General features: G+C 37.6%; 1 protein-coding gene across 3 annotated transcripts in view; it reads right to left on the minus strand.

Moving 5' to 3' along the window:
• The window catches only part of GABRG2 (gamma-aminobutyric acid type A receptor subunit gamma2), a 63,837-nt gene that overhangs the window by 14,387 nt on the left and 21,929 nt on the right, over positions 1 to 27,521 (minus strand). For all 3 annotated transcript variants that reach the window (XM_085591199.1, XM_085591198.1, XM_021549499.4), the window contains 5 exons: positions 24,792 to 24,940; positions 23,118 to 23,185; positions 22,157 to 22,377; positions 20,569 to 20,651; positions 19,755 to 19,892 (listed from right to left, as the gene is read on the minus strand). In XM_085591199.1, the coding sequence (XP_085447325.1) occupies positions 19,755 to 19,892; positions 20,569 to 20,651; positions 22,157 to 22,377; positions 23,118 to 23,185; positions 24,792 to 24,940 (659 nt within the window). The remainder of the gene's footprint in view (positions 1 to 19,754; positions 19,893 to 20,568; positions 20,652 to 22,156; positions 22,378 to 23,117; positions 23,186 to 24,791; positions 24,941 to 27,521) is intronic.

Genomic DNA, 27,521 nt, shown 5'->3' on the forward strand with positions numbered 1-27,521 from the left:
AATAGTAAATGGCACCAAAAGGATTCAAAATACATCCCTCTTCATTAAAAGAGGCTCGGGGCCATCTTTAGTCAGATATTCTGCAATAAGAGAAAATAACTAATTGGTAAGCTTGTGGGGCATTGCCTGTAAAGCAGCTGATTTCCTTCCTGCTGTGTCCCCTCCTGGCATGCTGGAGCACAGCAAGGTTACCCAAAAGCTCCTGCAAGTGGAGAGAAAATGAAAGAAAAATGAAAGAATGCAGGCAAATGTCAAATGAGGTGTTGGCACCAGAGCTCTGGTGTATGTTCTGCTCAGCAGTGGCTGAGGCATATCCCTGCCCCCAGAAAAGGCATGAAAAGGGGAGAATGGGAGTCAGGAATCAGACCTCTCTACCAGATCAAGCAAGTATCAGACTGTGGATTACATTGTACAGTGCAGCTCTAATCTGGGATGAAAAATCATGTAAATAGCTTAAGGTTGGTGTATTTGTCCTGATGCATTTTCATTTGGCATTTGTGCCCATCTCTTTTCTTGCCTTGACAGGCTCTATATTTGGAGCCTTGCTGGCATTTACTGTCTTGGTGAGGGTACTGAGTCAGCCTGCAGATATGGTTCAGTGAGATGTCTTACACTGTTACAGTGGCATAAAGAAAATAGGATATTTGTTCTAAACACATAGCTTTCTATAAGGATTCAGATTAAACCTATTCCAGTTGTTATCTTGTGTGAAACCTAAAGTGACCTAGGTTTTTTTTTTTATTTTCAAAGAGATCAGAAAGTTCTTAAGTCTGTCAAGTTCAGTACTATGTCCTTCTAAAACTAGTCTTTTGTCACAGTGTAATGTTTTTACATATAGGGCACAAAAATAATTTTGACTGAAGTGTTTGATCACTGGGAACATGACTGAATTAATTTTCATAAAGACAGGACAGAAATTTGATCACAGTACTAATTATCTTCTGATATGTATGAGATTTATTTGTTGCCACAGCCAGAAATCTGGGGAAAAGTTAAAAAGAGGGAACAGTGTTCCCCAGCTATCTGACCTTGAGACCTTCTCCTTATCTCATTCTTTTCCAAATGCCCTGTTCATTGGTTCTGCCCCTCACAACTTTTTGTTCTTTCATTGACAGATTTTTAGACTGCTTAAGGGTCAGAGAGTTTAAAAAATTGAGTCTCTTCCTTTCCAAAAATGCTCAATAATCTCTTTCCCTCTGAGGTTTAGCTGCAAAATACCAGTAATTGCGTCATAGAGAAGTCATGATGTGACGTGAAAGAAATATTTGCCCTTTAGGACAAAGAAATAAAATATGCCACGGCATTGCATCTATTTCCTTTTAACAGACTTGCACATGGAAGCAGCACCATTCCCTACCTGACAGCTGGCATTACATAAAAATGGGGTGAGCCATGGTCATTGCTGGTACAGCACAGCAACTGTACCCAGTGATTTCCCAAAAAATCTAATAATAGAAATTCTTAATATGCATTTCTAAGCCGTGATTATAGTTTGATTATGCAATGAGGTAAAACAATATTAAGATTTTGACAAAGCTTGCACTGTAGTCCATTTATATAAGATTATCTCTGGGATTCAGAGAGCTGCAAGCCTGGTTTTCAATTTACATTCCAAGGGATGAATCCTAACTGCATTGCACAGCTGGATGGAGGGCAGGAGATAGGAGGAGATCTGTTTTTTATTTGGTGCAGTTTCTAAAAAGTAAGGCAGTAAGGTGTATGTCTGTGTGTTAATACGTCTGACATTAAAGACCTTGATTTCCTGTGGGAGCAGGCAGAAGAGAGCTGCAATTAGTTTATGTTTGTGAAATGACAATCTCAGCTGATGAAACTTCTGCAAAATGAGATGAATCATTACACTCATCCAAGCAAATGAAATTTCTTTATGTATGACATGACTTTCTGCCCAACAGTTCTGGATTTTGTTTGGTCCTTGGCCACTCATTCCACTTGAAGTGCTGTTTTCTCAGTTCATTTGACAGAATGTGTTCCGTTTCTCATTAGTTTCTAATTATAGGAGGAAATAATGTAATGACACTAGGCAGTAATTAAAATCTATTACTGTTGTCTGCACCTTCTCTTTGAAATCACAGAGACAAGATTTAGCCTGAGAATTTTTTTGCTGCTGAAAAATGTCAGTATGTGGAAATATATTGAATGGAAACTTAAGTGTGTTTGTTTCTAAGGTTTTATCTGTGAGCATCAGAAGTCTGAAAGGAAAATTAACATTACTGACTGTGTGTGTTTGCCCATGATATGATTTTTTTTCTAGTTTGTGACCTAATTAAAAACAATTTTTTTTTTTGCTTGTCTGTGAAGGTGAATAAGCTATTACATTGGCATTAGCAAACACAGGAGGGTTTTTAGTGTGTAGGATTAGTATTCAGATGTGACAGCAGCAATAGGTTGCAACTTCTGTGAGTGAACCATTATGCTTCAGTGTGCAAATAATCTTCAAATTACAGTGCCTTCTGTTCTCTTTCTCATTCCTCCTTGCCTCCATCAACCAAGGATGAGAGCTCAACATCTCATCTCTGAATGCTGAGGAGTTGTTCAGGTTCTAAAGAACCTCTTTGACTCACTGTGATGGAAAGTCCATCCAGTTCCAAGGTTAGAAAATGTGAGAATTACAGGAAATATCAAGTAAGGAGAGAAAGTAGAGTCACCATTTCCAGGCAGCAGCATCTGCTGGGGTGTTGTTCTGTCAGGAATTTTGCTGTGCCTGACACATCCTGTGTCCTTGGCTTTTTTGGATGTCTGGTTGCTGTCTGAATACCTCAAGAAAAGCTGTCTGCTTCAAGAAAATTATGCACCTATAGCAGGGCTCTGTGCATGCTTAAAATAATGACTTGTTTAATTTTGATTATTTAATCTATTGCCATAATAATACAGGTTTTGATATAATGTAGTCACCAATGTAAGCAACTAAGAAATATGTATACATAAAAAAACTTTATATGTAATATATTATATTACATGTATTATATTACATATATTTTACATATTTCGTTCATTTCAAGGTATCCAGATGGTATAACCACTTTCTGACAGTGTTCAAATCTGCCTGCTGCAGGAATAACTGGAAATATCTTCTGTTTCTGTACTTCAAAGCATGAAGTACAACACATCCCTGGTACTTTAGATCAAACACACTATCAGAATTATGAAATGGCATGGAATAAGGATTGTCAAAACTCTGCAAATTATATCAGGTTGAAATTTTCAGCAGTTTGTGTCTGAGAAAGAGAGCACATAATGGTGATTCTTTTATGGGGTTTTGTTTTATGGGATTCTTTTTGTTTCATGGGGTGGCAAAGCACAAGGTTGATACCATACCATGGGGCATATCTGGACTTTCTAGGCAACTCTGCAAAGGATTTGTCCGAAAAGAGAGTCTGGGCAAGTCCGGGGGTAATAAGAAAAATTTAAGATGTAATAATGAGAATTAAATAAATGTGACACTTTGAGGTCTAGGTTCAAAACTGCTGATAAAAATTAGATACAGGCCTATTAGGTGAGTGCCATGAGGAAAAAAAAAAATCAAGTGTTTAATAATTTTGGTCTGAGTAACAACACATTGGAGAACTCCCTTGAATTTTTTACTGTTTCATGAGATTTGTCCAAGACTTGGTTGCTGAAATAACTGCACGTGACTAATGTAGTTCATAAACATCCCTTCTCAGATTTGCTTTTATGTCTTTGTGAATTTTCTTGCATGGCAGAGGTCATTTTCTAATTCCTCTGAATGCCTTTCATTTGGGGAGAAGAGGAATTTGAGGATACAGTACATTTAATCTTTGGTTTTGATGTTTCCAGCTATTTCCAGGGCCAGGAGACAGTAGTACATAACCTGAGGCTGCAATAAAACTTGATGTTTCCTTCTAGCTCCTCTCCAGAGGAGAGAAGGCATGACTGCGTGGAGGCAATGTTCTGCAGGGGAGCTACAGATTGCACAGATTCATTCTGTCTGAACGCCCTAGCAGAAGAAATATTTATACAAGGGAATACCACTCAAACACCAGCATCTCGCTGCCAGTGGGTGCACAGGGAGATGACTGGGAAGACAGTACCATAAACAAAGAGCCCAAGGGGTGCTGGGAGGGAGGGATACATCTGCCTTTATTGCTCAGCTTCCAGCATTAGACAGTTATTTTTATTTTCTTTTCTTAAGTGTTTCAATTCCATTCATTTTTAGCTTCAGTTAAATATTTTGGGATACATCATTAGTGGATATTTAGGTTTAAACCCCCAGAAAACCAATTCAACTAATCAACAAAAGGCTAAATTTTGAGTATGAGACCCTGGAAGGCAAAACATCAAAGAACAGCTATACAGACCAGACCCAAAGCAGGGGAGCCACCTACCAAATGTTGTGGGTTTCAGAGAGCTCAGTAAGAAAATAAAACATCTTTGAGCACAAGAACCCGACAAAGATACATGGTAAAATGTAAATAGTCCTGTTGGAAAACACTGTAGCAAAAACTATGTCAAAGAATCAGTGTGGATTATTGATCAGGACACTGAAGCAGCAGGCAGGATATCTCAGATCTAGTCCCACTTCTCTGATGGACCAGCTGTAGGACAGCTGTTTCTCCCAGCCCTTCAAAGTCATTTGGGGCACATGCACACTGTGTTCCAACAGCATCTGGGCATTCTGCTCTAAACTCAGGTGGGAAAAAATAGCAGGAATAGTTGAAAAGGGGAAAACAAGAGATTGATGTAATTACATAACATTTACGCATTTTTATACTTATATAATGTTTGTCCAGCTTCTCACATGAAAGAAAACTCAAAAGTATTTGATTAGTATTACTGTGTTTCCTTTGATATGAAAAAGTAACAATGTAGGTATAGTCATCCAAAGAAACAAAGTATGCTATACTCAGAAATATTCCTATCTAAACCCAGAGCATGTAGTCAGTGCTATTAACTTGGTCTGAAATTTTCTGCTGTTTTCCAAACACATTTTTCTTATAATAGCAAGGAAAAACCAAAGTTTATTCAGTTTTGTATTCATGCCTTGTCATGGTTCTGAGATGCCAGAAAAAAGCCAAACTATGTTTTGGAAAAGTTTTTATACAACATGGAAACAAGATGATGCCTGTAAATAATAAGAAACTTCATAAAATTGAATTTTGTAAGTAATGAGAATTGCCATACTCTGGGCCTTGCAAAAAAAGAAAAATAAAGGTTAGAAGCACATGAGTATTTTATTAGGTCATTGATGTGTAAGATTAGATCTCTGAACTTTTCACTAATAAACGTTTCCATATTCAGAATATGATGAAACACTGAGTGATATGGCTTCTCAAATTACTGTGGTAATTCTGAACTTCCTTGTACTCTTGATTCTTACAGGGTATTTATGAAGCTGAAGAGTAACCAAATGTTTAATTTTCTAGTTAATTACAATCTGATTAAGTGCATAAACCAGGTGGTGATTATGCCATTGAGACAGTCCACAATTTTCTGTTTCTTTTCTCAGTGATAGATACAGCTAGCAGCAAAACATAAATGCATTTTTAACTTTTTACTTGCCTCTGAGTCTTGACTTAAAATGAAATTACATAGGAAAGATAATTGTGTTGCTTAAAAATTCATGGGCTTATCATATAGGCTGTCAATGTTGAAAATCTTGTAGGAATCTGCACACCTTTCTGAGCTCTAATGCTAAATTCTTGTGTAGGAATTCCAGTGTATATCTAAGTGGTCATCTTCATTAGCAGGTGGATGTGGAAATTGGGTACATCAGGAGGATTTGCTGTTTGAATGAGTTTTAAACATTTCTGTGTATGTGTATTTTATATAAGGGGAAAGAAGGGAGAAGAATAATACATTTTTTGTCAAGTTTCAGTATTCATAGTTTTGTTGAGGTGTTGTAGTGCTGTTGTTTGTTTATTAGTTTCTGATTATAATTTGCATTACCATGGTAATCTCAATACCTGTGTGGAGCAATGTATGGTCCCTTTGTAAAACAGGAAAGGTATTACCTGACCTTGTTCTGAACACACTGCCCAACAGAGCTGCTGTCAGCATTCCCAGCATTGCTACTGATGCTTTATGGGCTGGGTTATCCCTCTTCTACACTTATATACCTTGTGACTGTTTAGGAATGGGATGATTATTTTTCTTGAGACACAAACTCTGGTAGAATGACCCTTACAAACAGCTGTCTGACAAAAGTACTGATTTCTTGGACTATCAAGTGCAAGGAAGCTTCCCACCTATGCCTATAGTGTGGAGTTCCTCCCTGGATGCTTTATGGTGACAGTGTAGATGATCTTAGAGTCTTTTTAAAGGTGGATGAAAGCGAACTTGTTTTCCTCTAATTATTAGTATATAGCTGCCTAAAATTGATGCTGAGATAGCTGTGACAGTTTTTAGCTCTAACAGAGCACTATGGTGCTCAAAAGGACAAAACTATTTGCTTCAACTTGCATGGTCCATTCAAGGCATGTGAAGAGCAACCTTGTGTCTCAGTGATTCCATAGCTGGTGCTGCCTCCTCTGTGAGCAGAGCACAGTCTCACACACGTGCACTCACTCCCAGGTGAGCTGTGCTTTTCTCCTGCTGGACATGGGAAAGGCTACAAGGAGCAGGCTGCTCCCATTAGCAGGCATGTTTCAAGAAGGGTGCCTGCCTTGTAGGATTTACAGCTGTAGTTAGATTTTTCCAAGAACTGAGCTCAATAAAAAAAGAATATATAAATTTCATGAAGTCACGTGTTTTACAGAAATAAGTGATGTGTTACATATACTACTGTATTATATACAGCCATATGCACATGACTTCTGCTTTTAAATTAGGACAAATCCTACATACAAAAGCTCAGAATGAAAGGAAAAATAGTTTCACTAGAACCATCTGGGTCCATGTTTAGGTTGACTTGTTTGAGAGTAACTCATTTATTGTCAACATTTTGTAAAATTTTCTAAATCTCTTAAAACCATACTTTAAAATATAACATATCAAAAGATTACCAGATTCTTAGAAGAACGTGCTCCAGAGTTCACATCTGTGATTATTAAAAATGATGTTCTTTTTGTTGGTGATTAGAACTACTTAGAACAATTTTTGATAAAAATGTGATATATTTATTTTTCAATTTGACAAGTTCTACTAGAAGAGCCTATTGTGGAGTAGTATTTGAGAGGCAAACATTATTTTCATTCTCCTGCTATCAGTTTGCCTGAGGACAAGGCCTGCTCTGTGTGCAGATTCCAAATTGTTTCTGGTTTATTAAGTATTTTGTCTTGCAGAAGCCAGGTGCAAACCTTCAGCAATGTGCAAGTTAATCTTGTTCACAATCAGAGGTAGCAGCAGAAACATCCGCTGGCAGAAGTAGGTGTTGCAAAATTGTCTAAGGTGTGATTGGTGAGGAAATGAAATGGAAAAAAACCTAGCTCTAATAGAACAGTTATTTATATGCTAAGAAAGAAGATGGCAAATGTGTTTGGGTGTGTTTTTAACCTCTTTAGCTTTCTAGGAGGATGTTATTGACATCAGGTAGAAAGTAAAAGTGTTGAAGGAAAGAAAAAGCTTTTAAAACCACTATCTCTTTGGCTATTAGAAGGGGAAAGAAAGGATTTTTTTTTTTTTAATCGGAAAAGAAATAAAGACACTGAAGTAGAAGGAATTAGGTAATTATTAAAATAGTAAATAAATGTAGAGTTTAAAAAAAACATAGATGTTCATGAAACTGAGTGAGAGACTATGAAAAATGGCAAACAATGAGCTGATGTTCTAAAACTGTACTTAATACCAAGAGTAAGGCCACAGACTTGCATGCAACAGGCCTGAAGGGAGGAACAGGGATAAAGAGGGTGCTTGGTTTGAAGATCGTGCCTCAAAAGAGACAGCTATGAATCATGAATAATTTATACCCAGTATTGCCATTTGAAGTCAAACAGATCAAGCTTAGGACATAAAAAAAAAAATCTTTAAAGACTACAGATAATCATCTTGAAGCTTCAGTTAGCAGCCTTACAGATAGAGGTAGATCTTTAGGTGTGTGTAATCACCCCAGTCCAAATCCTACAAGGTATTTAAATGGCTCGCTCTTTTCAAGAGAAGACCTTTGAAGAACTATTTGTTTCTCAAAGAGACATATTCAGGATAAAAGTCCACAGCTACTATAAAACTGGCTCCCCTGGGAGTCCCCATTTCATGTCACAGTTTGTATTGCCATCACATTGTATGTTTTCAAGCCCAGAAGTGCAACCTCTTAATATCTTCCTAATAGCGAGGTTACAACAACATGAATCCAATGGGTGTAATGTCTTTTTAAGACTTTTTTTTCTTTGAACATTTGAAAATGTTATGTCCTGGATGGCTTTTAGAAAATGAAGTGACAATTGTGTATCCAAAGCACTGTGAGGCACAGAGAGAAGGATGCACGTGGAGTCCCAGAGGGCTGTGCTGAGGGAGCTGGGGATGGAGCTGTACCACGCAGCCTGGGCTGCACCCTTCACATGGCAACGTGATGTGATGGCCCTGGAAGCCACATCTCTGGGGGTCTCCTTTGTTATTTGTTTACAAGTTTGTGTGCTGGGTTTGTAAAAGAGAGGTAAGGCTGCAACAAGTGGCAGGCATCAGAAAAGGTTGCTATGCTCAGAAGAGTCTTTCAAAGCATTTTGCATTTATCTTTCTACAGAGATTGACAGACTTCAGGGTGGGGTGAGAGGCTGGCTGCAGAAATGATGCAGTGGTTGTTCACTCTCTCTGGGACAGTCATGATATTACCTCAGATGCCACAAAGAGAAAAGGACACAAAAAGTCCAAGAGGCAAAGCAATTAAATTGAAAATATTAACTTCTCACACCCAACAAATAGTTGCATTGAAGGGGCTCAGGAGTTTCCTGGAAGTGAGGTAGGTATGGAAATGCCTTCCATGTTCTTCAGGAAACAGAGATACCCAGCAGCAATGCAGCAGTGCTCCTCCAGGGTGCCACACCAGCAGCAGGGCTGCTCCTGGCTCAGCTCTGCTGGCCACTCTCCCCAGGAAACACTTTCTGTTCATGTGCACAAACTGCAGGTGGGGGAGAAGGAGGATCCAAAACAGCATTGGAAACACTGCTTCACTCTCTTTCACTCTACTGAACTCAGAGGCTAAATTTGTAACGTGACTTTCACTTTTTAATGTATTAATGATAGTGGTGTTTTCAAATTGCATCCCAGCAGCTCCCAACCAGATCAATTTTAAACATTTTATTATTTCTAGAAGTTTAAAAGAAGATGATTGATGGCAGGTTTTGAAAAATGCATGTTTTACTGATGTAGTTTCCTCCTTGTTTTTTGATCCTAACATCCTAAAAACGTGAACACATTTTTAAGCTAAATTAATGTTGGAAAATATGAATACAGGCATAAAAAAAGTTCTTTAAGCAGCTCTCAACATGAAACAGTTTATCTGTTGTTCACTTGAATTACCTTGAGCTAGTAACCTTGATTGTGAGATATAATTCCACTATCACAGGAATTTTATCACAAAGAAAAAAGTGTTTGTATCTCCTAAGTTTGCTTTTCCAGAGTAAATTAATTAAATGTCATAATATTAATACTCATCATTGCCCTTTTCTGAAAAGCTAGTTTTTCTTTTAAATTTATGTTGCATGGTAAAATTTTTTTCCCATGAGTAGTCTCTGCAGCACTGCATTCAGATACTAATGATTCTCATACATTTATTTTTGATTTTGGCTTTTTACTCTTTGCACTACTCTCTAATAACAAATTGTGATTAAATTTTTTACTTTTCTTGCCACTAGAGGTACATTTTTTCTCTCAGAATGTAATATCCAAAGGTTTTCCTATGCTTATACTTGAAAGTATGCTACTTTTTCTCTAAATATTGTCATAGAGTTGTTGGCAATCCTTGTTTTTCAAAATAATACTGGGAAGAAAGCTAATTAATTTTCTTCATTTTCAATTATATTTTTGCTTTTTCCAGGATGAAAAATTTGAATTGGTAGTGTGTGAATGAACTCACTGTAGGACTTTTGGAGGGAGGCAGAGGCAGGGAGGCATTGGGGGTATTTTTAACCTGTGCACTGAGAATGGAAGCAAGTTTGTATGATGGGTTGTTACCTACAACTTTACTTCCTCTTCAAAGTCAGGCTCTCAGATTAAAATAGAAGAAATTGAGCTCCAATCAACAAGAACACATTATTTGCATTAGTCAAAAATTTTCATAATTTTCTCAATTTTTGAAACAATAGACAAGAAAAAATAACAATTACTGACCAGTTTCATAAACATTTATAGTCTCTAGCATTAAGATACACAAAGGGCATTCAATCTTGAAAAATATTTTTCAAATTCTCCTATATAGGGCATGATGCAAGAAACTATTATTACATAAATTTTATCCTGCAGCTCTTTAGCCTTAATTATGCAATCTTCCTGAGAGTAGCAAAGAACTCACTTAATAGACTGTATCACTTTTTGAGATAAGTGGCATATTTTTAGCTTCTGTAATGTACATTGAAATGAGGGCAATTATGCCTTGTTTCAAAAGGCAATGTTAAAACACACATTATTTACAATTCAGAATTTGTTTTAACAATACAAAATGAGGGAGTTAATGTTTGAGAAATATACAATGATGATGACAGCTATTTGAACACTAGACCATGCTTAGTGTTAGGCTACTATATTCCTCTGTGAAAATGTGTTGTCAGCCTTGTAGGATGGCATTTGGAATTGTAGGTAAGATTTATCTAAAAATATAGGTAGAATATTTTGTAGTCACAAAGCACAGCAGAGAGTTTTACTAGTTTGCACATCATGTACACTATCATTTAACACCCTACTATATTTTTTCTTTCTCACATTTTATTTGATAAAAATAATTAACAATTGAAGGTCTCTTCAAAGTTAGTGATGTTAATTTAGTTTTTTTTCTTTTTGCATGTCTTTTTTTAACACATGGCTGAATTTGAGTATTATTAGCTCCCATGGATGCTGCCTGGCTCTTGCTACATGTGACACAGACTTGTATGTCTTATTTCCAACCAGCCTTTCAATTATATCTATTCAAATACAGTGACAACAAAACAGCATCTTAGCTAAGTAGGTTACTAAAAATGCAATGTAATGACAGGGGTTTGAGAAACTAGAAATTGCACTCACAAAGTGAAGGGATTTAACTGTGTAAGAACAGCCTTAGAGGAATATGTTTATTATTTAGGACATATATGTGCCCCAGGCAAAACTAAAGCTATTTCAAATGAACTATCCCTACTCTATACACATTATGAAGACTAAGCTGTCCTCATCTTCACACATTCTAATGAATTAATTTTTCTCCACTGAGAAATGAGGAAAATGGTCAATTACTAAATCAGGCCAAGGGAAGAAAGTATCCAAGACATTATCTTATAATCATTGTACTACAAACATGTTTTTTTTTGATATAAAAAGTGTCTGAAAGTGAAACATCAGTGCAGAAATTGACCACCAGTACTACATTGATCAGCTTACAGGCTACAGAGATTATCTAGTACTCTGCAGATGAAAAGATGCTCGGGAACCTTGTGATTTATCACAGGATAGCTTGAACTTTAGTTATTTGAACAGTGCACTAAAAATATTTATATCAGCAGTTTAAACATGCTTATTACCTATTGCAAAAAGGCTTAATACTCAGACTTATTTTAATTCTAAAGTACTTGTGACTACACAATGTTCTTTCACTACAACATCACCTGGTCTGATCCTTTTGAACCAAAGATTCCTCCCTGCAATTCATTATAATTAGATCTAGCTGCAACTGGCAAGAGTGACATTACAACATTTTCTCTTGTGATGTTTCTCAAAGTCACACAGTGGTTGAAGTAGGATGATTTTATTGCCAAACAGCAATTATAGGAGGGAGTTGGGATAATATGCTTTGCCTCAAGGAGTCACCAGTACTTATGAAAATATATTCATAGGGGCATGAGAGGCATCACAAGATTTTTTTATACCTGGTTATGTCCAGAAAGTGTTTTAAGATATAGATTCACCCGCTTGCTGATTTTATCATAAATTAGAAACAATCCAAATTCTCATTTTTTTTTCTTTTTAATAATTCAAATATCCCAAAAGATCTAATTATTTTTTTGCTATTAAATGAACAAATATTATTTTAAGGCAGTGTTATATCATATCTACACAAGTATATTTAATGCAAAACCAATCTTGCTTGTAACATCTGTGTTTTTGTAATTACCCAGCAATAAGTTCAGTGAAAATTCTTGTAAGATCCCACATTATCCCTTATTCTCTGGTTTCTTGTATATTAATTCCTTTTATCCTTATCTGACCTTTCTGAAGCTCAGTTTAAGCTCTAGCAGGCCATGCTTTTAGATATGGAAAACCTCATAAAGGACAGACTCAGAATAAAACCTTGACCCTCAAGAATCTTTGTTCAACTGGGGAGTCATTACAAGGAGGATTTCAGGCCCCAAGAACCCTTTTCCTCAGGGCAGTGAAGATTTTGTTTTGCTCTGGTAAGTCAGCTGCCATTGAGTCTTGGAAAATCTGAGAGGAAAAAAGGGCTGAATTAATGTCACTGGAATTGGAAAAATGTCTTTAACCTCTCTCAAAAAATGAAAAGTTATCATCAAAGAGCCTTTCAACTCTATATGATTAGGTACAAGCAGGTGGATTTCAATGCCTGAATCTCTATAGATACAAAACTGAACAGAAAAGCCAGATTCTCTCAGTCTCTGAGATTTTTAAACCAATTGATTCCCTAGGAGTAATGTTTGCTTTTTTCCTGCCTATTATACCAAAAAGATCTAACCTGTCAGTGTGAAAGAGATGGCAAAGTTTTGACTCTGGGTGCTTTTTGCACTACCTCCAGGGGTGGTGTCCCTGCAGTGCAGCTGTGGCTCTGCCATGGCCAGATCTCCCTGCCCTCCATCCAGACCTTCCCCAGGAGAGCCCCAGCAGGGTGATGGCAGTGACTGTGCCACTACCCTGGCACAACATCATTTCTGTTGTGGTCATAACTGAGCACAGAGCTGAAAACAGGCAAACCCTGGCTATTAATTATCTGGATTGCTTGGAGCCACTGGGTTTTTGTTGGATGTGGCCTTTGTGTTAAATTCCACAGCCTGTGCTGTTACATGGCCTTGGTTTTCCTATGGCTCTGCTGCCACAGGATGGGTCCATAGTGATGTGAAAAGGAATTACAGAGCACTGGGAAGGCAACTGTAGATTTTTAGCCAAGGGCTGAAGCAGCCAGTACAGAAGAGACTCAAATGTGTCTGCCTTGAGTCCTTCCCAGCCATTCCAGTCAGGCCTCTGTCCTTGTCTGCTCTTCCTTCTCTCGTGTCCTGGGAAGCCTTTGGTTTGTCCCTGTGGTCCTGTCTGTCTTTACAGGGATGATATAAGGATAAATGGTATGAGGGAGTTCTGATTTTGCAGTTCTAAAAAAGTCCATATACATAGATGGAAGTCTGCATGACAGGGAGGATCCGAAATGCTGGTTTACTGAATGAGTTTGCTTATTCCATCATGTACATTTTAATGTAAATTCTTATTTGCCACACAACTAACCAACTGGAAAAAATGTAGAATATACAAAAGTTAGGGAATGAAGGGATTTGTAGTTCAGTTTCACTCTTTGAAGACACAATCCTGAAATGTAAATTATTTTCAGTGAGCCAATTATTCAACAATTAAACTTTAGTAAATATTCATTAATTAATATTATTTGATGCATGATGGACCAGCAGGAGAATGTGGATTATTTTAGGAAAAATTTGTTTTTCACATTTAGAAATATCTCTTATCCATTATTCTTCAAAAGAATATGTAAGTGTAGTTATCTTAGACTGGTTTTTATCCACTAGTTGGAAGATTGAACTGTTGTAAGTTGCCACCATAGCTGAATTCCTGCTCACAGAAGTGTCTGTAATGGTATTATATGAAAGTCAAATAATTCAGCTCCTCCTGTGTTTTCTTTCAAATGATGATATTTGGATGCAGTAATATGGTGGTTCATGCAAGTTGAAGTAAGGGAGAGTTTGAATTAAAAAAAAAAAAAATTTATAAGCAAAAATTTTCCCTGTTGTCTCTATTGCTAGGATAGGTGGCCCTTCATAATGGGAGTAAAATCTTATGGTGTAGCTATTAAGGTGTTTTAGGGTTATCTTAAGGTTATTGGCTTAGAATTGAGGATTTTAATTCAGGCAGCAAACATAAAAATAGGCCATTTAGTTTCTTGTGTCTGCCTTCTGCTTTAAGTGTTTCACTGCCTACAGAGACAGTATTCTTTTAGCAAGCATGTTTAAGGTAATAATTTAATGTAGCTTTTTCAAAAATAAGGATCTTGAGATAAATACCTTCCCATACCATAAGGAGAACAATAACATACAGCACACTTTAACAGTCATCTGGGTTTTCTGGCTTACAGCTTAGGTCATTATTTGCTCCTCTGTAAAGTGGATACAAACGTGTTTAAATCCTGCCAAAAGGGAGATGCAGGTACTAGTACCTTGTACCCATTCACAGATCAGCAGCTTCAGACAGGAAATGTCCTGAATTCTCAGCCAGGTCCTCCTGGCAGTGCCCTGTGCTGCAGCCAGCCCATGCTAGAGCCTGAGGCTGTGCAGGGGCTGGCAGGGATTTCTAGGTGCAGTGAGATCCACTTATGCCCATTTTTAGTGTCCAGGACTATTTCCCAATGCAGATCTTCAAATCTGATTGCAGCTGTCGTATTTTGCCTTAATAAAGAAACAGAAGATGACTCCTGGTTTTTTTCAGCATTATGAAACCTCTGGGGACTGTATATCTGCCAACAGTTCAATTCATTAGGATGCAGCATTGAAATAAAGTATAAAAGCCTGAAAATAAATACTCTTCCACAAAATAATAGCCCTGAACATACTTTCCAGATAAAACAGAAACCAGACCCAGATTTACTTATGTGGTTTTACAGACGCATAGCAAGAGGAATATTTAATTACCTATTTATCAATTCTGAACAATGCACTGTCTCTTTTGCATAGTTCCCATTAGCTCTCTGAACCACAGAAAAGGAAGAAAATAAAAAGTATTTGCAAATATTGCCTGACCAGTCTTGTGGCTCCTCTGCAGCTTGTTGAATTGCTATTTATTAGTCTTCTAATGCCTTTGTATCTAATTAAAAATTCAGGACAGGCTCTGTAAATAAGCAGTAGACAATTTATGGCCTAAAAAAAGGAACTACCCAGTCATAGAAATGAACTGGGAATACCAGAAACTCCATCTGTCCTGAATAATTATACATTTACAAACTGTTTTGCATAGTGCAATATTTTATATGTACAAAACAACTGGGATAGTGAGTAGAAGTGCTATTTATTTAAGAGTTGTATGAAATTCTTGGAAACCTATTGAAAGAATTTCAAGATTTAAGCTACTTCTTTCCTCTTGGTCTGTGGTATGATTTCATAAACTCCCTGATTTTAGGGATTCCACTATTTTCCTCTCTAACAGTGTTGATCATTGCTATGATTTAAAAACAGTATGGTTGTTTTACTCCTTTGATCATCAATAATATTTTCGTCCAGACTAGTTCCATATTTCCAAGTATTTCTATAAGTCATGTTTTCTAAACCTCTTTACTTGTTATATTCCCCTTCACTACCCTTTCTCAAAATACTGCACTTAAAAGTGATTTATTAATCAAACAGAATGCAGCAACCATTTGGTGTAAATCTTTCACAGAGCAACACAGTGAATATTTCTCCCAAGTTTACACACAACACTGAGTAAAACATCCCAGGAGCAGGTTTTTGCCGTAATATCACGTTCTCTGTCCTTTGTGGACTACTACAACCCCCCAGTTTTTAATTTTTTTTTTCCAAAACTACTGATGTTTTTATATTTGTGCAGTTGATTATTTCCTTCCTACAATCTTTCCCTCTTAAAGTAACTAATTACAAATTTTGAAATGCCCTATTTTCCTGTTCCCAAAGTGCAACATGTCCTTCTCTATATAATCCATGTGTGCATTATATTTAACAAATCTTACATTTCTGTATCACTTGTTGCTTTCTTTGTAAGAACTACTTGTTAGTTTGTTATTAGTTTGTTTTAGCAGTGTGCATCCAAATTTTGCAAGTTGGTGAATTTTTGTTCTCAAGACTTTTCCATCAGTTCATCTCTTTTTTATTGGAGAATCTCATTGCCATTCACTGGACGGGGTCTTACACTGTAAGCAAGAAGGTGACACACAAGAAATGCTAGTTTCTTAATAAGATATGCACTCTTTGAGCAGTGATTATTCACATACATCAATAGCACAAAATACTTTAAACACATCTCAGTGTGTGAAGCCAACTGTAATAGTTAATATAACTCAGATGACATTAAGTCCCCACATGTACTATATTGGAAATAATCTAAACTAAACTAATGCTGTTTAAACAAGGCAGATTTTAGTGAAAAATAAATAAAAAAAAAAAATACAGATACTGTATATGGACTATTTAGTTATTTTAATGAAATGTCCATAAGGCAGAAGGTTTATAGTTAACTTCTTTAAGAGTCCCCACTATTACTGGACTCTTAAATTGGATTCCATTTGCTTATTTCTTACTGCTTGGTTAGTGACTTTCAAAGAAATTAAAGTTGCATGTAAATGTTCCATTTGAAGAGAAGCTGGTAATTCAGGGTGACTTACTTCAGATAAGAGAAACAGAGGGATGGTTTGTAATATTCCAATTAGGTTTTTTCAGCTGTTGCTGGGATTTTCTGGGATTTGCTAACTAAGGGACAGAATTTTGACATCTGGCCCTCTGAGTTAATCTTGTATTTCTGCAGTGCGTGCAAAGGAAAAGCAGCAGATAAATTTATTAATTTCAGCAAGAACCATCAGGTCTTAGGAAGTTACACTCAAGCCTTGACCTTCTCTGCCCATAACCCAGCCCACAGCTCTAATGTTCAGCTTTGGCATGACAGAAAGAGTAGTGGAGTTTGTGATGGCCAAACCTCAGCCATCCTGATTCTCTCTCCAGACACAAAGCAAAAACAGCCCTCAAGGATGAGAAGGTGTTGGTTGCTGGGAAGTATGAAGCTGGAAACAAAAATCTGTTTTGCAATTGAGTAAATACAGACACAGAAGGTTTACTCCAGTTTCAAATGCCTCAACATTTGCCCCAAGATCCTTTTGTTCTCTAACTGTTCAATTTTGTATTCTCTAACACTCCTCCTTTTGTTTCACTTTCTCTGGGTTTTTTTCCACCTAAATTTAATTTTGGGGAAGAGTTTGTGGGAATATAGTATAGCCCTCTTTCCAATATCTCATTAATTTTTCCATTGCCTCCTCCACTGTACCTTGGGCTCTATCTCTGCCAGAGCATTGGCATTAGTTTGTACTGAAATTCTGCACTGAAAGTAATTGCATAAAGTGTCAAGATTATTTCAGCTGTATGGGTACTCAAACATTTAACTAGGGTACTCTGGCTGCACCTAGGTTGCTGTTAAACTTGGAATAGTTTTCTTTTTTGTCTTTACTGTTCATAGAACTTTTGAAAACATGCACATGCTAAGGGTGTAATAATAGGTAGAGTGTGGGTTTGGCTGAGGAATAATGGACTTAATACAGTTGCCAGCATGATAATAAGTCACTTAAGGAAGGCACATGAAGATCATTTAGGCTCTGCTGGCTTTAAAAAAATATTTGTAAGAAATAGACCAGATTCATGTCAACTGCTATGTTGTTGGGTTTTTTCCCTGCCTTCTATTATTTAGATGCCACACCTAGATCAAAATAAAATCTAGTTTTCTGTGGTTATAAAAACAAGAGGAGCAATGAAAATCAAACACAGGGTTAACTGCAGCAGAGGATATACATACACAGGAGATTTTTCAAAATTTTTATACACAGCAGGCCAGTGAAAGCAGCAGCAGCAGGCTGAGTAGATTGCATGTGATTTTTAACTTAGCAATTGAGTGACATCTTTTCACTGCTTTCATGTGCATGCTAGCTGCTAATTTATTTTAATGCAAATAAGATGGACTGGTGTGTGTCATCACGTTAAAAACTATGGATGCCAAATTGTGGGAGTACTCCAGGTGAGCACTAACAACTTGAATGACTACACTGAAAAATAAAGGTTTTCTTTGCATGAGAAAGGGATTTTTTGCTCTTTTGTGTTTTACAGTTTATTTCCCAGTATGCACCTCACTCACATTAACAGAGCACTAGAGAATGTTTTTGAGTCACCAGCCTACTCAATCAGAGTATAGGAAGTTTGTAGCATGTCCAGATTTTATTATTTTCTATCTCTGGTCAAAAATAAAACGAGTTGATTAGGGAATGGCTCAAGCAGAAAATTAAAGAAAATAGCAAATAGAAGAAACTCAAATTAAGGCTGAATTATAGATCATTTTCAATGTGGGCAGGATGAGACTGGAAGCACGCTTGGGTGCAATGCTGCCATTTGTGCTGTCTGAGGGGAGATGCTTTTATTGCTGCTTATATTTTTGTTTTGAGAGCCCTGTGTAATGGTGGTTATCAGCAGCTCACAAACACGGTGCTCTCCTGTCTTCTTTTGCACCTTTATGTTTGTTTTCCTGAGAAAATTAGAAAAGTTAACTGCTTTCTTCAGTACTTGACTAAAAACCTTCCTTGGCTAAAATGGCAGAAGACTCCATGAGGCATACATTGCTGCTTTCTGGTTTTGCCCTGCTCAAGAGACTGAACACATCATTGGTGTTTAATGTCCAGAGATTAAGGAGCTGGAACTTGAATTAATTCTCCATCTCTTTGCTTGTTCTCCTGTGTAATGTACAGCAGGCTTCTCTCAACTCTAGCGTATTTCACTTTCCTTTTTGAATAAAACGGCCTTTCAGAAATAAAATGGGTAGGGGTATTTCTGAAGTCAGAATAAACACAGATGTCTGAATTTAAATTAAGATACTTTCCAGAACTATAAAGTAAGGTAACTATAAAGTAAAAATTGGAAGCAGCCAGAAAAATCCCAACCTGCTTGCATTTCATTGTTCTTTTTGAAAGTAAGAAATGAAAGACAAGAGATACCATGTATACACAAGAATATTAATATGCAGTTCCTCTTTACATTCCTCCTCATAGTCACTGGTTTTCTTTCCACCGAGAAATAAAACAATACATACGTCTAGAAAAATATATTTCTCTGTTTAGTTAGTAGGGTTAAAATTTTATATTTATTAAACACTGAGTACTTCCTCATCATTCTGTATTCCATTGCTTGTTTCCAAGGAGATAGAAATATGAAGGAAGGCCAACTGAGACTCTGATTTGTAAGGCTGTTCTCTTTAATGAAAGTTGAATGTGCCTTATCTTAGGGAGCAAAATAAACTTGGAGCCTTTGTAGTAAAGAGGTTGGAACTTTGAGTTTCACTTCTGTGCAGGCTTACTTTCTGTGTCTGGCAGTGGGAAGGGGATTGTAAAATGTTCAGTGCAGTGTCAGGTCATCCTTTAGTGGCTCAGTTCTGCTGTTTTCTGCACCAAAGCCATGCAAGTTCCCTCACCCACCCACCCTTTGTAGCAGTGGCTTTCTCCTGACAGGCAGAGGTTTTTTAATGGAGAATGAGAAAGGACAATAGACAACAACTGGTTTTTCTTCCTGTGAGAAGTTCAGAGATGCCAAAGTCTGGACAGTTCCATAGATATTGGAAAGGTTTTAATTGTTCAGCACAGTGTAAATGCCAAGTTCTAAGCAGAGCTATCTTTCTTGGTTTAATTCTGTGAATAAAATCCTAACTGAAGCTGGAGGCAAATCCCTCCGTTGTCTTACCTGAAGTAGTCTTCACCACCTCAGTTGTGTTTCTTAGTCCTGTGAAGGCGAACTGGTAAAGCCTCCAGGACCGGGTGTCCCCCACCTCCACCGAGCTGCGCTTCCACTGGTAAATGATCTCTTCTCTGGGGTAGCCATCTGATTGCAATGGAAAATACACAATGCTTTGTTTCATAGTCACTGCTAGGCTTTAGGGTGCTTTGGGGAGTAAAAATACTACTAGCTATTTCTGGAAAAAAACTGGGGAAGCATATTGCAAGTAAATTATAGATATGTTTTTCTCAAGTTACTAGTGCCTTTTACTTAATGTCACATTTTATTAATTATAAATTATAATAGCACTTGAGATACATTTTTCAAAAATAGGTTTTTCCACTTTTGTGGACCTAATAGGATGCAGTTTTGCCCATCCTCCAGATGTATCTGCAGCTGAACCAGGAATTCACACCTTGATCTAACCACAAAATGTCAAACTTTTGACTCCAACCAGTGCAATAGTAAAACACCTGTGCACAGAGAGAAAGTGGAAGGCCAGGACACCTTGATGCTGAAAGTAAAAGTTCCTTGTTTTATGGTCATATATAAGCATAAATTAATCACATAGGGTCCAGAAATCTTATAATTTTTATAGCATTCCTTAATGATATTTGTGAACATATATAATCCATGTACTGAAAAAAAAAATCAAAATAAAAATCAGTGGGATATGTCTAATTAAGAAAATAACCTTCACTGACTCTAAGTATTTAAAAATAAATTTATAATAAGTTTAGTGTGGGTCAGAAAAAGGAATATTTTTAAACATGTTACTTACAGCTTGAAAATTCCAGTGGGCAGGAGTGGACGTCCATTGGGAAGTTGTGTAACTGTAATTGACACTCGGCATCAATTGTCAGCCTGAGAAGAAAGAGATCAGGATATATATATATGTGTGTGTATCTGTGTAAAGTAAAGCATTGCTATCTGTGTAATTACTGGGATATTCCAAGCATAGGAAGACATCATGGTTACTGATAAGCAATATTTCTTTTTTGGTTCCATAGACCATGGTCAGCTACTTTCTGGACTGTGTAATGGAAGAAGGTATTAAAGTTCTGTTCCTGTGCATCTGAAATGGCAGCATTACTCATGACTGACAAATCCATAGGTAGGTAGATATACAGGTCATCTCCTGAGCAGTGACAAATCTTTGTGTCACAACATGCCATAAAGCATTAGGAAAATGTATTTTATGTGACAAAGAGTCTATTTCAGAAATGATGGATAGGAGTCCAAATTTAGACATCTGCATCCAAGACAGCCATCTAGACTCCTTTCACAGCTAGTGCAGAGGCACTCTGAGGATACACTTCCTCTCACTCCAAAATAAGATATTCAAATTTAATCAGAAGTAAAATGTACCAAAAGGTGTTTGTCACCACTGAATATTAGAAGAGTCTCCATGATAACTAAGATAGTGTAGGTGCTAAGCTCAGGTAAAGACAATTACTTTCAGAAATCCCAAATAAGATGAAATGTACCCTCTGGTACAAACTCCACCATTTTTCATTCACTCCCAGCTCAGCCATAAACTGCAGGATACTTGGACTTTGGAAGAGAGGGAAGAGGTGGGATGAGAGATGGAAAAAGGAAAAGGGTGGGGTCAAATATTTGTTCCACAAGGTATCTCTAGGAAAGCTCTAGGTTTCTGCTCTTAGCTGGTTCTGGGGTGTCTAAATGATGAGCCCTGGTTTGTCTCCAGGTAAATGAGTTAAGGTATTATGGGCAAATACCTGAGTCTCATCCTGTGGGATGCAGAGGAATGCTGGGACCACCAAGTTAATGGAGTCCAAAGGCAACCTTTCTGCATTAGGGATTTAGGAAGGAATCTAATTTCCCTTCCTCTTCTCATTTTCATCATCTCCAGTACCACAGATACTTGATTCCCTGCTGGGCAGGGTGGTTCTTAAACCTGGGGGAGGTGACTGAGAAAAATTAACCAGCCCTTCTGGATCCCTCTTGAGGACAGAATCCCAGCTGTGTGATACTACCACATTTCATTTCTGGGTTAATCGTGGTTGAATCATCGGTGCTTGCTGTGACTCACCAGCACAACTAAATATACATTCATAGTAGATGCCTCTTTCCAAGTTCTACCAGATACATCTCTTTCTAGTGAGAGAAACCGAGGAATTTGAAGAGAAAGGTAATAAAACCCAAGATAGTAGTGTAGCCAAGTCCAAATTTAACATTTAGAAAGTTGATCTAGGCTCATCTTTATTACACTAACTTTGATTTGCATTGGATTTCAACTCTAAACCAGTGTTTCTTCCCTTCAGGTTAATGTCAAATAGCCTGAATTCCCAGGACTTTTCTCTTTGGCTTTCCTTAGAGAAAATGAAATTAAAGTTATGGATAAATACCTCAATGTGTACAAGACTCTGCCATCATTCCAGATCCTGAGCATCCTATTAGGAGTTGTTATCCAATGAGCATCAGCCTTCTTGGAATTTCGGAAAAATGTGTCTGGTATCCAGATCTTCCCAACCATGTTGCTGTTTAATCTGAGCACTTTTATAGTGCTGTTGAACTTCAGACGTCTGTCATACCACGTTTGGGCGAAAAATATATCAATTGTATATTCCTGTTGTGTTAACCAGAAATACTGATGAAAACATAGCACTCAGCAGTCCACATAACTCCTGATAAGCTTTCCTTAATTTCATATGAACATACTGTGAGCTAGGTGATACCAGAACTGATAAAACTGATCTCTTTTGGTGAAGTTTTGAGGCATGCTTTACCAAAGATTATTGTTTTAAAACAATTTATTATTTTACCATTGAGGTTAAAACTAAGGTGCAAGTGAGTGCCTTTCTAATTCTGTGTCCCCACATCTCAGTCCACACCTGCTCAGGTCAGAGAAAGAATTTTCATGTCCTTGGATCTAGGACAGGAAAAGCTTGAGCTGGCTAATTGCCTGTGCCTTCTGGTTGATCTCAGAAATGATGAAGTTTTTGGTGAAATTCTAGGCCTTTTACTTATTATCTCATGGTGGCAAGAGTGGTAATATCACTCATGAATGGTTTTCCCAATTTTGTAGCAATCTGGAAAATTCGTTTTACCGGAGTTAAACTGTTGCAAAGCATTTGAAAGCAGAGCACATAAAAATGTGAGGATAGGTTAAAACAATTATTTTTGCATTTTCAGCATATAGCTCAGTTTTCTGATGGATTTGTAGCTCATAGAGTCCTCCCATCCTTAATTAAAATAATATTTTAAAATTAATATAGGTATGGGACAACATTAAGAACTAATGGAAGCCTTGTAATGTCAAAATGATGGAGACTTTGTAACAAGGAAAATGGGCAATCCTTTACCTACCATATTGATAGCATTCACGGGGCCAATGCTATTTACGTACATGTCAGTGTGAATTATTGTCGGTTTAACTGCAAGAGAAACAACAAGAATCAGTAACCAATGAAGGTCAAAATCAACTATGTGAAAGTCAAGCCTGAGCATGTTACTCTGGCATCTCTTCTCTGTGGTTGCCTTGCATTTAAATATGCATATAAAATAAATACATATTTGCAACAGTGTCTTCAGTTCAAAATTAGTTGGAGACACTTTGGACAGATTCTTGTATCATTTATTCTATCAAAACAAATTCCCTTATGTTATGAGAACAAATACTGAAACCATGTTGATAGCTTAGAGAGGCTCATCTGACTGAGAAGATCTGCATTTTGTCTCAGGTCACAACAGAGCATCAAAACTATCAACAAAAGCAAACTTATTTCTCTTATGATGCCTTGCATCACTTGTTTTACATTGTAATGCCAAATGCAATGTGACTGCTGTGGCCTGCATAGGTGCCTGTAGATAAGTAATAATTTTGTAAGCCCAAAGCCAAAATACTTAAGGCTCTAAGGCAGAAATTAAGAATAGTTGTTACATTACTTTATCTTGAAATTACTCCATTTCAGCTTTATTCTTCTTGTATATCTTGGCTACAGCATGATTGTTTTTATCCCAGATGATTTTAGGAATGCTTTACTTCTGTTCTGTTTCCAAAGTCTTGGTTTAAGTGAAGATAAATTCTTCTGCTAATTTACACTGTATACATACACTGAAGGTTAAAGACTCATGTTATCCTTCACTGTGAAAAATTCCTTAGTTTATAAGTGTCTATAAACTTGTTAGCCTCCTTCATTAGCCTTGCTGCTTTCTGCTTTCCTCTGTCTACCTCATCCATGAAATCTGTGCCTTTTTCTATAAACTTATTACTGCTGTATCCTCTTCTGCAGAGGTATTGTCTGCTGCTCTGTGCTCTCATGGACCTTCTCAAACTGACTTTCAGCAAGACAGGGAGATTTTTTTCCTTCGAGTTACTTCAGTAATCAGTGGAGAGTAAGATCCCTCCAAAAGGTGATTGAGTCAAATAAGACTTCCATTCTGAGTCCAGCCTTGGCTCTAACACCTGCATTGGCTGTGGGAGTCATCTGGGCAGGCTGGCTTTGTTGACTGCAGTTATCTCTTGTGAGCCTCCTCCTCCGTGCCCTAGTCTGCCACTCCTGCCCTGCTGGGCAAGTGAGGGCCAGGCTGCATCAGTCTGTGCAGGCTTGCTGATGCTGGAGCTCTGTAGCCATCACATCATACAAAGATTAGGTGTATTAGCCTCTTTTTGGCTTCTCTTTCCAATATATTATTTGTGATTCTCTGACAGAATGTCTTAGCTACAGAAAGAAGATAAAAACTTGCATTTTCTTTACCCAGAAGTTAAATTCTGAACATCATATGCAGGTAAATCATCACAAGCTGCCTGATTCAGCAAATTATAACATTCTTATTAGATGTCTTAGGGTAGATTCAGCTATCTTAATTTATGTCAGCTTCCAAAATCATGACTAATTTACATGCCTCTGATGTTTTTCTGCATTGCATTTTATTCTCGTAACTACTTTGAATGGATTCTGCTTCCTGAGTAGCATAATATGGCATAAAAATTCTCTTCACTGCTTAATCAAAAGGGGTCTAAAACCAAAACAAACCTACCTCCTATGTCAGGTCTCAATTTGTTGTCATATCCTTCCAGCAAACCATTTAAAATAAGAGTCACATCACTCTCATGGACTTTGGGAGTCAGAACCCAAGTCTTATTTGAAGTATAATCTTCATAATCATCATCTCCCTTTTGTGTGGAACTATTAAAGAAACAAAAATGAAAAAAAGAAAAGCCTTGAAAAATATAAACTTGAAGGTAACTTCTTTGGAAGACAACACACACACATTTTAGAGTTTTATAATATTGTAAAAACATTTTTAAAATTTCCCATTTTCAAAATTATACTCCCAGTAAAGATGCCAAGTGACAGTTGAGGTTACAGTTCACTTTATCAGCATTTTGTTTTAGTACGGTTGAGATCACATTCTGTCTGTTCAGAAGAGCATCAGTGCTAACCACCTTTGTCATGGCTATTTTTTCTCTCATTGACTCAGGTGGGACCTGTTATGAAACAAATCTGTCATTTAGCTTATGTAACTCTCCACCAAAATATCACTTATTATGTCCACATTGTTGTTGCTTCTGTTGGAGAGAATGACTTGATGAAACACATTACTGATGAGACCAATAATTATATTTATTCAGACAAACCTCTCATGCAGCTTTTCTCCACTCTGATGAACTTGAGTCTACTGTGCAGTTGGAAAGTTGAGTACAGATTTTTGCCAGGGGTTTTTCTTTTCACTTTTGCTAACCACAACCCACAGAGGATAAAAAGTCTGTCTGCTGGGGTTTTTATGCTACTCAGAACTGTGACAGCAGATCTAATTCAACTGCTTAGTACAGTAAAAAAAGCAAGTTTGGAGTCAGAAATGTGTAGACTAGTCTTAATGGATGTTTGGTTTTCCCAAAATCAGTGCTTCCAGTTCTAGAGGAGAGCATTGAAACTACTTTAGAATATGACATAATCAGATATTTTAGTTTCAGAATGTCAGTGGTAATCAGTGCTAGCCAACTGTATGTTTATTTGCATGATATGCCAGTGCCCTTTTGTCCTGCCCTGTTTCTGTGACAAAATTTAAACCCTGCTGGTTAGATATGGAAAATCTTAATTTTACTACAAATGTCTTGAGCTGGTGGATAGCGTGAGAGACTGAAAAGCAGAGAAATTAGTTACTTCCCAGTTGCAGCCAGAATCTGGAGTGAGAAAGAGCACAGAGAAGCAGATTCTGATGGGGCTGGATGTTCTGCATGGCACACGAGGTTGGAAGAGGCCCAGCTGGCCGTGGGTGCAGTAGGAAGGGATGGATGGTCCCAGAGCCGGGAGAATCATTGTGTTACCATCGATCTCACCCAGCTGGGGCCGTGCCCCCTCTGCCCTGCACTGCTCTCCTGCTGCATCCAGCTCCTAGCACCCAGGCTGCATGGCCCAAAGGCTTTCCCCTGGGGGTGTTTGGGAGCTGTAAGCCAGCTGCACGAATACAATCTCATTAGGAAAGAGGCTTTGGGCTCTTTCTGCCCCTGGGCACAGCCTAACAGGGAAGAGCTGCAGCTCTTCTGCCTCTCAGTGTAGGACACAGCTTTCCAGCAGGTGCTGGGACTTTTGAAGCAGCTCGAGATTGCATAGGGCTGTAGCAACTGGGAATGTGCTGATGGAGAGAGAGCTGGTCCTGCTCTGAGTTGAGCTTGGAAGCTGCTAATGAATCTGATCTACACCTCTGTTGTGTGTGCTGGGTACCAGGCACCGACTGCAGCCTCCAGGCACCACCTCACCCACGCTGCCCCAGCCACGGGGTCTGGGAGCTGCCCAGGTCGGGAATTGGCTGCACAATGCTGGACCTGTTGTGTTTTATTAGGAATCAAAAGCAAAGTTTTAATTGGCAATATGGTCCGTAATATTCTGCTGGTACTGACAAATAGGCAAATTTAATTAAACTGGGAGATTTTTTTTTTGTTGTTGTTGTTTGGAGTTCAAAGATTTAATTGTAATTCAAAGAAACATAACTGAAGCCAGATTCTCTCTCCTGGAGGAAAGGAAATACTTCTAAATAAAGTCTTTGCAAACAGAAGGCACTAGATTATATGTTTTCAAACTATGCAAAGTGAATGAAGAAAAATAACTTTATTTATAAGAAACCTTATTCCTCATTTATAACCAATTAAACAACCATTCTCTGAGAAGAATATCTTCTTCTGAATGGAAAAGAAAAATAAATTAAATGCATTCCTTTACAAAGGCAACATGTCACTGAATATCAGTACAATGAGAAAGCTTCAAAACTCAAACCAGCTAAGTAGAGAGTCTGGTCCACTAGACAGTGCGAGATTAAAAATATGTTTGTCTAGAAGTTTTCTCAGATCTAGAACAACATAAATTGAACAACAGCCCACAGTAACTGAAACTTCTATTCCTTCTTGGCAATTATTTGTACCACAGAAACAGCTGTTTGTTTGCTTATCTCTCATTTCAAGCCATTTGAGCACTCCACATCTCCAAAACCAGCAAATACTTTATGAAATTGGTGGGAGGAAAACACAGCCAAATGCTACTGAATTCCAGCTTTTATGAGAATTCCACAAGGATGAGAAGTGAGCATGGGTATGCAATTGTCTGTCTGTGTAAACCTGCATTCCAGTCAGAAAAATGAGAGGTGCTTCTCTATCTAAATGAGCAGAGCTTTAGCCATGCAATGCCATTAATACAATGAAAATTATAATAACAAAGCCCTTTTCATCTCCTTAAGACTTTAAGATCAGTCCTTCTGATTCTATGCCTGAAA

Source organism: Lonchura striata, chromosome 13, assembly GCF_050655825.1.
Source record: "Lonchura striata isolate lonStrDom1 chromosome 13, ASM5065582v1, whole genome shotgun sequence".
Classification (NCBI taxonomy): Eukaryota; Metazoa; Chordata; class Aves; order Passeriformes; family Estrildidae; genus Lonchura; species Lonchura striata.